The 11,755-nt window shown below is 33.6% G+C and overlaps 1 protein-coding gene across 3 annotated transcripts; it reads right to left on the reverse strand.

Annotated features, from left to right (window-relative positions):
- Positions 1-728: 728 nt before the first annotated feature.
- LOC142549177 (ubiquitin-conjugating enzyme E2 7-like) lies at positions 729-10,308 on the reverse strand. Of its 3 annotated transcripts, none has more exons than XM_075658000.1 (6): positions 10,067-10,308; positions 9,848-9,950; positions 8,768-8,865; positions 8,589-8,689; positions 1,630-1,707; positions 729-1,050 (listed from the first exon to the last, which is right to left on the reverse strand). In XM_075658000.1, exons 1-6 carry the CDS (start codon positions 10,113-10,115, stop codon positions 976-978), a joined length of 504 nt encoding a protein of 167 aa, XP_075514115.1. In that variant the 5' UTR covers positions 10,116-10,308; the 3' UTR covers positions 729-975. The 3 variants fall into 3 exon arrangements, with proteins under 3 accessions (XP_075514115.1, XP_075514114.1, XP_075514116.1); XM_075657999.1 differs by having other exon boundaries at positions 729-1,053; positions 10,067-10,306; XM_075658001.1 differs by lacking the exons at positions 729-1,050; positions 1,630-1,707 and adding an exon at positions 1,736-2,046.
- Positions 10,309-11,755: the final 1,447 nt, after the last annotated feature.

The raw sequence follows: 11,755 nt of genomic DNA on the forward strand, positions 1-11,755 counted from the left end.
AATAAATGATTTAACTATTAAGTAATTCATGTGATTTACGTGTACTGATTTTGGGCTCTACACGATCAGCCATTGTTTCAGGCAATTGAACTCCATCTTCGAAGACTAATATCAAAAGCAAAGCTCGTGGGTCGTTCCTAACTCGAAGCTTCTAGACGAGATCAAAGTGTCGATAGCGAGAAATCTAATGCCATCTTATAGGGAGTTCTTCGACAGGTTATATGACAGTTTGGAGCAAGGCGAGCGACGACTCACCCGAAAATCTGGGAAACTACTTGTCGGATTTGTTTCATAACACTGCTGTTTCTGGACATTCATCTTCTTCTACCCAGTCCTTCATGTCTCGATGCCTTTGAATCAACAAATAACAATTGTATTTACTTCTTCTTTTTTTACCTTTTTACTCATAAAGAACAAGTACTTTCACGTTCAAGTCTTGTTTTTATGTATTCCACAAAGGGTGGAAAATTTTGGAAAACAATTTTTGGGAACAGCTGAGTCGGTATAATTAGGTGCACATACCCAATTTTCGTGCATGATTGGGTATTTCTCGGGCAACGATGGATCATATATCAAAGAGATTTTGATCCCTCTTCAATTTTTCATGTGCCATTTTCCTTTAGTTCTTAACGATAATTTTTAATTTAATATGGGAGATAAAAATTATCTAAAATTCATAAATCAAGGGACCTTTACACAACGATCAAAATGGTTCCAACCCCAAATAATAGGCACTAAAAACGCAATTATCGCATATAATCATATATATCATGCGTGCGTGATTTTTTAACAGATGAGGAGAGCTCTCCGACAGTAATGAATACAATATAATGCCAGATGTAGTAAATTTACATGGTCTAAGAAACCAGCAAAACAACATCTCTACTGACCAAAATATCTGTTGAGCAAAATAGGAGGGATAAAGTAAGTAAACAGTCAAAACCAAACCAAGTTTCACAGCAAGATATCACCAATTTACATAATTTCTTGTGATCGTCTTACGCAGCGTCCAACTTTCTTCCTGAATTCATCCTTTTGTTCTCTCCACTCCTTCTGCAGATATTGGAATTAATCATTCATTTAGTTGGATGGATTTACAAGTCAAGAACAGACAGTGAGAAATTGAACGGAGTTGGAAAAAGTGACAATGTAGAAACAAACATGAGAATTAAAAGAATGCTTTGTTAGTTTTATGCAGAACATCTTATAACTTCAGATAGGGGCTCCTTTTAAAGCTTTATAAGATCTCCTATAATGAACACACACATATTTAAAACATATGTCAGATCAAGATTTTTTTTAAAGATCGGTATTATAATATTACAGGCTAAATATTTTGTAAGACAAAAATTGGGTCAACGTTACTTTTAAGAGAGAAAATTATACGAGACCGGGCTTAGCACAGTTGGTTGATCTCACCCTTTCCCTCCCCATGGGCCTAGGTTCGAGTCCCCTTTGTAATAAAAAAACAAAAGAAAGAAAGAAAGAAGATCATACAAGTGAGTAAAACCTTAATTAAATGCCTAGTTGCTTTATGGAGTTCAGAAACAGGAAAACACCCTCTAATTATGGGTCAGGATATAATCAGATAGTGAGGAAATCATAGCAATCTAATGCATTTGAACTTACAGCAGCTTCGACATTGGCAGGAGACTCATCATTCGGGCTTGAAAGCATAGATACGATGCTTAGTACTATACTCTCCACCTGCAAACAAAAAAATCATTTGTATAATATTTGTTCTCACAGAATTATCATGGGTAGAGTAACCGCTGCTGTACGCATTTATCATAGAATACATTGCCTTTGATGGTAATAAGGAAAAATTTGGAAAATCCAAATTTACATATGCTCAAGTACAGGTAAAAGAATTCACAACCAAGAAAAATGTTTCCTTAAGCTCTAGATTTCAAGTGAAAAAAAAATTAAAAAATATACAGAGAGAAAGCAACAAATATTCACAACGAAGATGCTATTTGCAAAATTACATCCCAGGCAAGTTGGAATTTCTGATTGAACATATGCTTGAATAGGTTCTCCGACAAGCTTAAAAATGAAAAGGTTCATCACTAACTCATCACTACGCTCTAATAGTCTGAAAACAGAAACATAAACCAAAACCAAAAACATCTACCAGAGGCAAAAATGGAACTTCAAAATTTTTGGGTAAAAACAAAATCTTGAAATTCAATTTGATGCCAAGTCCTCTCTTGTTACAGTCGCTTATTCGTTCTATTTCGAAAGATAAAATAGATGAAATAGAGTTGTGCATGTGAAAAATAAAATATTTGCAAAGACTGTTCAACACTTCATAAAATAACATCCCCTGTTGAAACCAAATGAATCGATAAACATTCTCGTAAGTCATACCCATTGAAAAAACGACAAAAGAGAAGCTACGAGTTCTTAAATCCATGTGCTTCTCCAAAATATCTCACAATCTGTCAATTACATTTCTTTTGCCAAAGGCTCGTTTTTAAAGTAAATATAGGAGAAATTTTGATTTATTTGATAGTTTCATTGATTAAGACTGCAGATAACAATAAACATAAAAAATGCATATGGAATGAAATATTGCAAGAAAAATAACATGATTGAGAAAATAGTCCGAGGGCTACAGGCTCTACAATCTATGTTGCATGGATATGCGTACGGGTATCGTATCGAATACGATACGGATACGGAGATATGGAAAATTTTGAAATATAAGACACGATAAGGCTTTAATACGACAATTACCAAAAAATATATGAATATTAAGAAGAAAAGGCAAAAATGTATTCTGAAACGTTTCCATCCCGCCGGGTTCATGGCGTATTCTAGCCGTGTCCAAAGCGTATCGACTGGTCAAACCTACAAAAACTCAATGACATGGATTTCATCAAATCCGACGAGCGTATCGGTGTCCGATACTTCAGAAAACAAATGATTTTATGATTATTGATAAGCCCAAATCTTATAGAGATTTTAGGGATTCTAATTTATAATATTTGTGCTTATCTAGAATTATTATCCCTAATTTTGTGCTTATCTTAATTAAGTTTATAATGATTGTAGATTTGAATAGAAGAGGAAAAATGCATAATTTGTGAGATAATATGATTTTGCATGACTTCAAAGACAACAAAATACCAAGAGGAAGGAAATAAAATATTCTTATATTTTATTCCTTGATAATGTTGAAATTTTGGAAGAAAATCTGTCCAGATATTGAGAGAGGAAGCCTAAAAATTGAAAAATAAAATATTATCTACAATTTTAAACATGAGAAGAGCTTCAAAGATTTAAAGGATGAGGCCCATGAAGAATTATAAAAGGTAGCGTACGTGAGCAGAAAAGGGGGGCGCACTAAAGAGAAAAAATCAGCGCAGAAGAGAGAGGCAGAGAAGCAAGGAGGAAGAGAGAGGGAGAAGCATACGGAGACGTGAACAGTGAGAGAAAAGAAGAGAGAGGCAGAGGAGAGAAGACGGAAGTGCAGAACAGAAGACTACACGGAAGACAACACCAGGGAGGAAGAAGAGAGAAAAGAAACGGGGAGGAAGACAGGCAAAAGCTGGAGGAATTCCTCATCACACGCCACAAATCAGCTGAGAATTCCTTTCACTCATCCTTAATTTTGTTTTCTTCTATGAACTTAAATATGACTTTGCACTTTTGTTTTGAATTCATGGAGTAATTTTATTTAAACTAAGACCACGATAGGGCCAAACAATATTTTATTTGATATTTGTTTTATTTTCAATATATTATTTTTCTAAATTTTAATTATTGATTGATGTTAGTTTAATATTTCTTGTTAATAGCCTGATCAACTATTTACATGTATGTTGATTAATCACGAATCGATGATGATTGATTAAATATAGCAACAAAGACGTCATCAACACATGGTTAAACTGACTAGAAATAGTATTTGGTTTCAGAGTGCGGTTTTAGGTGAAAACTGAAATTCCACAAAGATTTAATGCATTTAGATCTAATTAAATTCAATTAGAAATAATTGGACTGTTAGATTTAAATAGGTTTATTAACTCGAGGAATCGTTTAATAAATAAAATTTGGGATTTCACCGTGATTGTCAAGAATTAAATAATTAATTGAATTTTAACACGTGTCAACATAGTAGAGTTTGGTACCGTTGTGTGTCTTAGTTATTTATTTGAATTTGAACCCCTCCTTGATATTTGAATGTCTCGTTTTTAATTGAAATTATTTTAATTAATAATTTAGATTAATAATCCACATATTATCTTTTTATTTATTTTGTCTAGCTTAAGTTAAGTGATATAAATTCTAGTAATTAAATATTAGTCTCTGTGGGATCGATACTTGGACTCATCATCCATTTACTATAACTTGACCTAGTCCGCTTGCTAGATTTATTCCCAACCGAAATCGTCGGTCAAGTTTTTGGCGCCGTTGCCGGGGACTAATTTATTTATATTAGACTAAATTACTTATTTGAGACTAGACATTTTTTCGAATTTTTTATTTATTTTATTTGATTTATTTTTATTTTATTGCGAGGTACTTCAATGATGGATCATCGATGAGTGTTAACGAATTTTGCACAACAATACTCGGAACCATTCTATGCTGCTTGGGGGAGATTCAATGATCTAGCAAACAACTTTCGGTTTCATGATTTGTCAAACTCCACTCTTATTCAAATTTTCTATTTTGGTTTGGATGAGACAACAAGAAGTTGGGTAAATTATGGAGCTTGGGCAACTGGTAGTCACTTATTTAATAGAGATTACAACAGTGCGACGCACTTGTGTTAAATGATATGGCAGATTTCGACTACCACTGGCATTGTGATCCTTCACTACAGGGTTGGAGTCACCAATATCCTCCACAATTTTGCCCCAATTTTGTAAACCAACCATTTGAGCAACAAGAAGAGCGTAGTGCACATTTAGATGAAATCATGGCCCAGTGGGAGAAGATGGTCAACTCTTTATGCTTCATCGATGAACAGATTGAGCTTCTAATGCAACCAGTGTCCGAAATCCACCAAGAGGACGAAGCGATTTTTGTCGATCAATTAATGACCAACCAGGTATGGGTTAATGATGACAACTTAAACAATAAAGGTTTGGAGAGTGATTCAAATCATGTAGAAATTTCATCTGAATCTGATATTCCACAAGTATTTGAGCGGAAGGAAGAAGAATTCTTACGCAAAGATGAGGCAGAAGTGAAGTTGGAAGATGTAGAGGAACAAAAGGCGAAGGATTTGAACTCAAATATGGTTTTAACATATATTCCACCAGCAGATTCTTTATTTCTATCAACGCAAACTCAAGAATATTACATCCTCTACGAGCTTTATCATGGATTGGATTGTTCTTCCCCTAATAATCAATTTTTGCCGAGTGTTGTTGGAGCGACGAGCTTACAATAACTTAGGGATGATTTACGCGATCTTTGGACCGTTTGAGCCTTTCGAGCCTATCCAATGCATCATTTATATCCCTAGTATCCCCTTTTGAGCCTAATAAATCGAATGCAGTGTGTCAAAGACATACAATTAGCCCTCATTCGTATTCCTTCAAAATCCCACATCAACTACCCAATTTTAACTCATACACTATTCACCTACCTTAATTTTGAGAGAAATAAACCCCTTTAGCACTTTAAAATTTTCAATAACTCCCATTTGTTAATAATTGATACGAAAAATTGGAGGAGTTTGAAGAAAAAAATCATGAAGAAAGGGAAGGAGATTGATGAAAAAAATATATATAATGAGAAAAAAAGAAAGGAGGAAGAATGTTGTATGATGTGGTGATTGAAAAAACTAAAAGAGAATGTTGTTGAAGATTGAAAAAAGTTGGAGGAAGAAAAAAAAAGGGGAATATAAACGAAAGTACAAGGAATATGAAAAAAAAGATGGAAGATGATGAAACTCAATAAGGAGGAAGATAAGAGATGAAGGAATGTGCTGAAGGAATAATTGTTTATTTTCTCTCATTTTGAATATCCCTACCTTTATTGTAGCCGTGAGTCGTGGCCTAACGTTATAAGCTTAAAAAGACCTATTGACCGCGTCATATTCCTCCAATATTTAGTGGAGAAAGGTATGAAAAACAAGCTTATGGAGAGTTTCTTTATATAAAAAAGAATTTCAGAAAATATGAGCACTCCTTGAACTAAAACACCTTTGAAGAATATGAGTTTTGACTTCCACACTACACACGTCTCATTATCTTGATCTTTTCTAGTGAATGCTTGAGTTTTGAAGTTGCACCGAAAGTGATTTTTATGATCTTCGAAGTGTGATCTTTTGATTGAGTGTGACGAAATTTGGTAGGTTGAAAAGTGTTGATTGTGTCATTTTTGTGGTGAATCATTGAATATTCCTCGGTTATATTTTTATTCTTTTTATTTGTTCGAGAACGAACAAAAGCTAAGTGTGGGGGGATTGATAAGCCCAAATCTTATAGAGATTTTAGGGATTCTAATTTATAATATTATGCTTATCTAGAATTATTATCCCTAATTTTGTGCTTAACTTAATTAAGTTTATAATGATTGTAGATTTGAATAGAAGAGGAAAAAATGCATAATTTGGGAGATAATATGATTTTGCAAGACTTCAAAGGCAACAAAATACAAAGAAGAAGGAAATAAAATATTCTTATATTTTATTCCTTGATAATGTTGAAATTTTGGAAGAAAATATGTCCAGATATTGAGAGAGGAAGCATAAAAATTGAAAAATAAAATATTATCTACAATTTTAAACATTAGAAGAGCTTCAAAGATTTAAAGGATGAGGCCCAAGAAGAATTATAAAAGGTAGAGTACGTGAGCAGAAGAGAGGGGCGCACTAAAGAGAAAAAATCAGCGCGGAAGAGAGAGGCAGAGAAGTAAGGAGGAAGAGAGAGGGAGAAGCATACGGAGACGTGAACAGTGAGAGAAAAGAAGAGAGAGGCAGAGGAGAGAAGACGGAAGTGCAGAACAGAAGACTACACGGAAGACAACACCAGGGAGGAAGAAGAGAAAAGAAACGGGGAGGAAGACAGAGGCAAAAGCTGGAGGAATTCCTCATCACACGCCACAAATCATTGAGAATTCCTTTCACTCATCCTTAATTTTGTTTTCTTCTATGAACTTAAATATGACTTTGCACTTTTGTTTTGAATTCATGGAGTAATTTTATTTAGAATAAGACTACGATAGGGCCAAACAATATTTTATTTGATATTTGTTTTATTTTCAAAATATTATTTTTCTATATTTTAATTATTGATTGATGTTAGTTTAATATTTCTTGTTAATAGCATGATCAACTATTTACATGTATGTTGATTAATCACGAATCGGAAAAGGATTGATTAAATATAGCAACAAAGACGTAATCAACACATGGTTAAACTGACTAGAAATAGTATTTGGTTTCACTGTGCGGTTTTAAGTGAAAACTGAAATTCCACAAAGATTTAATGCATTTAGATCTAATTAAATTCAATTAGAAATAATTGGACGGTTAGATTTAAATAGGTTTATTAACTCGAGGAATCGTTTAATAAATAAAATTGGGGATTTCACCGTGATTGTCAAGAATTAAATAATTAATTGAATTTTAACACGTGTCAACATAGTAGAGTTTGGTACCGTTGTGTGTCTTATTTATTTATTTGAATTTGAACCCCTCCTTGATATTTGAATGTCTCGTTTTTAATTGCAATTATTTTATTTAATAATTTAGATTAATAATCGACATATTATCTTTTTATTTATTTTGTCTAGCTTAAGTTAAGTGATATAAATTCTAGTAATTAAATATTAGTCTCTGTGAGATCGATACTTGGACTCATCATCCATTTACTATAACTTGACCTAGTCCACTTGCTATATTTATTCTCAACCGAAATCGTCGGTCAATTATCCGTTCTACATAGACCACAACCTATGAAAGTAAATATACCCTGTACAATCTTGACAAAGTAACAATTTGATGAGAAGCGCTTTCTCAACAATATTTTATCCTAAATTCATTTGTAGAATTAGTTATTTGAAGCATCAATTTCAATCCAAGTTTGGATCAACCACAAGGCAAGAGCAAATCATAAATACTGTGAAATATTGACGTAACGAGGGCCAACTATGAGAAACAAATATAAAGAGCAGAAATAATCCGAATACCCTTTAAGCTTTTACTAATTGAAGACATAGCTCATAACTTGTTACAAAAAGTCAAACTTGGGAAATTTTCTCTCGCATAAATCAGGCTGCCAATGCTTGAACAACAAATTATCAAGTCTCTCCTACTTTGAACAGTAACAGATCATTTAATTACTTATTTTGAGAGGGACTAGGGTCTAGGACAGCAAAGTGTACTAAACAAACAATTAACAAACATTCAATTCAATAGATTCATTCAAAGAGGACAATATTGTAGGAATTTCATAGCTACTAAAATATTTTAAAAATTGCAATAGTACTGTGGTTAAAGCTATTAAAATTTTTACAAATTAACATGCCCAATTTAGTGTACGGTTTTACAGGAGAATTCAACTACACAGGACGGAAATCATAGCCACTGGCGAGTGTAACACAAAATTGATTCATGATTATACCGTGTGTACAGGAGACCATCGTTCACTAGCCAGCTCATAGCCATTTGGATCGTCTCCAGGGGGGTGAAGAATTGAAATGCAAACCTTCCCATCGGGATAAACTGCATATTGTGACTTTTCAAATTAGAACCCCATGAAACATCTTATTGAGCATTTTAAAAAAGTGATTGAAAACAAACCATTGGGATGCCAAATCTCAGAGGTAAATTTCACTGTTGGAGGACTGTTCGGATAATTCGCAGGGAAGCTCATGATGGCATTGAAGAAACCACCTTCACTGCATCCAAATTAAGCGCGATAATTAAAAAGAATCACGCAATAAGTTCTACTATTGAGGATAACATCCAAATTAACATAAAGACAATCAGGTTCTTAAAAGCAAAACCAGATGGCATGGTTATTCAAGCCCCACCAGGTCGGTGCAATTGTCCTTTCATTTCATTACGATTTTATTCTCAATCGCATAGAATAGTGTTTGTACGGTCAGGGTCCCAGGATCTAAAGAGAACTTTGCTATTACCACTGCTTACGATCCAAGGCCAAGAAGCCAACATTCAGTCATCAACATAATAACGGGAAAATGTAAGGTTATAAAAACGCGAAGCGCGGTTAAGCATTACAAGCTTACATATGCTTAATTGAAGCTTAAGTGGGAAAAAGAATATTAAGTTTTTAGTAAAATTTTAATCATCTCAAGCCAAGTAATTAAACATAATCAATTTTCAATTTAAGACTAAATGAATAAATTCTATATTGGGGTAGGAGATGAATAAGCTTATAATGTTTAAAATAATGAATTTCGGATTGTCTACAAAATAATCCATAAGTTTTAATATTTATCTTATTAAAAAAACTTTAGATTCTTGTAGTATTAATATTGGAACTAAAAAGCTCGCTTATTTTACGAATTAAACATGCTTCATATGCATTGAACATGCTTCATATGGTATGGTTCTTAACCGTTTTCCCCATTTTTTTTATCAAATCGTTATGTTTCACTCGTGTTTCGTGCTTAATCTTCAATTTTCGGGCAAATCTGAGTGTTTTGCATGTGCTTCATGATTAATCTTCACTAATTAAAAGGTATTTTAGGTGTGTGCCGTAAGAACAAAATCCAAAAACACCAACACAGCAACTAAAACCTTTATGAGAGAAGATTTATAAAACCACAGAAAACGATTGAATAACGAACAATAAATTCATTTAAGCAAGGGCATGAAGATTCACGAATGTTACACAAAAAGAACATGATAACTCACTAGAGTGTGTCAGGGGGGCCAATTATGGTGACACTCCATTCAAACAGGTTGCTTTCATCCAACAAACCAGCCGAAAATCCATCCACGGGATGTTTGCACAGATCTGAAATCGAACGCCCGGACCATAAAACCACAAAATTTATCAAGAATTGGAAAAAGATAAAGTCTTCTCGCAAGAAATTCAAAAAGAGAAACTCAAAGTTCTCAACATACACATACCTTTAAGCTGCTTTTGCAGGAGGAGGCTACCTTGAGAGGCTGAAGCCATTGATTTTCTCCTGTTTTTACTGGATTTTAGTGAGTTTTAGGGGTAGACGGAGAGGGTGGCAAAAATTACGGCGGTGAGGCTGACACCGCTGTTCCAATGTCTTTATATCTCGAAACATAAGATTTGCGGGCCACCTTTGGGCCGAAATCAGTTCACTGCGGGTGATACACGAGTATGGAAGAATGGCCGAGCGTTCCCTATGCATTTTCGGATTTGATTAATTAATTAATATATATACTAGTAAACAGACACATACAGCGTGTAATATAATATATGAATTTTGTCGTTTTTTTAAAAAATTATTAAATGAATAAGACTAAAGTTTATAGCATTACGGGCATATGCAATGTGGGTTGTTATAACATCCACTAACTCATCAAAAATTGTGAGGTCCACTATCACATATTTATTATAACAATATATTTTTTTCACTCAAATTCTTTTTAATATTAAAACTCATTATTTATGGATCACACTTGTCCACTCAATCATCTTAAATTTTTTTAATATTAAATAAATATGTTTTACAATATTTAAATCATTATTATTCTAATTTTTATAAAATAATATTATTGTTACTTAAATTATTTTTATTAAATAAAACAGATGTTCGAAAGAAATACCACGACAGAATAATTATTTAAACAAGACATGAACACGATTTATTTAAAATTACAATATAATAAAAAGTTAAAAAAATATAAATAAAAAATCCAAAAAAATGATTAATTTAAAAAGTTTTTAAAAAAATAAAAAAATCCAAAAGAAACCAAAAAAAAAATTAAAACAAAATAAAAAAATTTAAATAAAATAAGAGAGAGAGGCGTTCATTCTTCTCTCCTGTAATGCTCACTCACAATGGAGAGAGCGTATAATGTCTATTTAACACCCCATTGAGCATGCCCTAACAAATTATAAAAACAATAAATATAAATCAAATAAAGACTATATGGAATGGAAGTTGAGGAATTATAATGTTGATAGGAAGTTATAACTGTTAGTGGAGTAAAATTTGTAATATATATGGGGCTGTAAACCAAGAATACACAAACCGAGCCCACCCATCAATCCTAGCCTCACGAACTACCCATGTACTTCGACCAACCGTGCTTCAGCCGTCTTAGACCACGACTCAGACCCACCAGGGTCTTCACTGTGGCCTGGTTCGACCCATACATGGCCGTCCCTCTCCCTTAACCAATCGAGCTCAAACACATGCCAAAAACCGTATGATCTGATCGGCTCTCTACATGGCTTGCACTAGCTTCAATTCCAACACTTAAATGCCTTCAAACCTGCTGTAAAATAACCCTAAACCATCGAGACCTGGCAGCCCCTTCATTACATGCCAAAAACGTGAGATGCATAAAAGAAAAATGAGATTTTTTCCATGAAAAATCGATCCATACATGCATATATCAGTAGTTCGGTCATATTTCATGCACAAACACATATAAACATATATTGGTGTGAATGATGAGAAGACGAAGGTATAAGACGTGCTTTTGCATCTAATCGCAATTCACACAAACGATGCGATAGACGAACATCAGAGGGACGGGATCATGTTCTTTAAGGATTCTCTTGAAAAACCGAGGTAAGAAAACCTATTGTAGGTGTGAAGGTGTGCGGCCGAGAGA

Source organism: Primulina tabacum, chromosome 6 (genome assembly GCF_025594145.1).
Source record: "Primulina tabacum isolate GXHZ01 chromosome 6, ASM2559414v2, whole genome shotgun sequence".
NCBI lineage: Eukaryota > Viridiplantae > Streptophyta > Magnoliopsida > Lamiales > Gesneriaceae > Primulina > Primulina tabacum.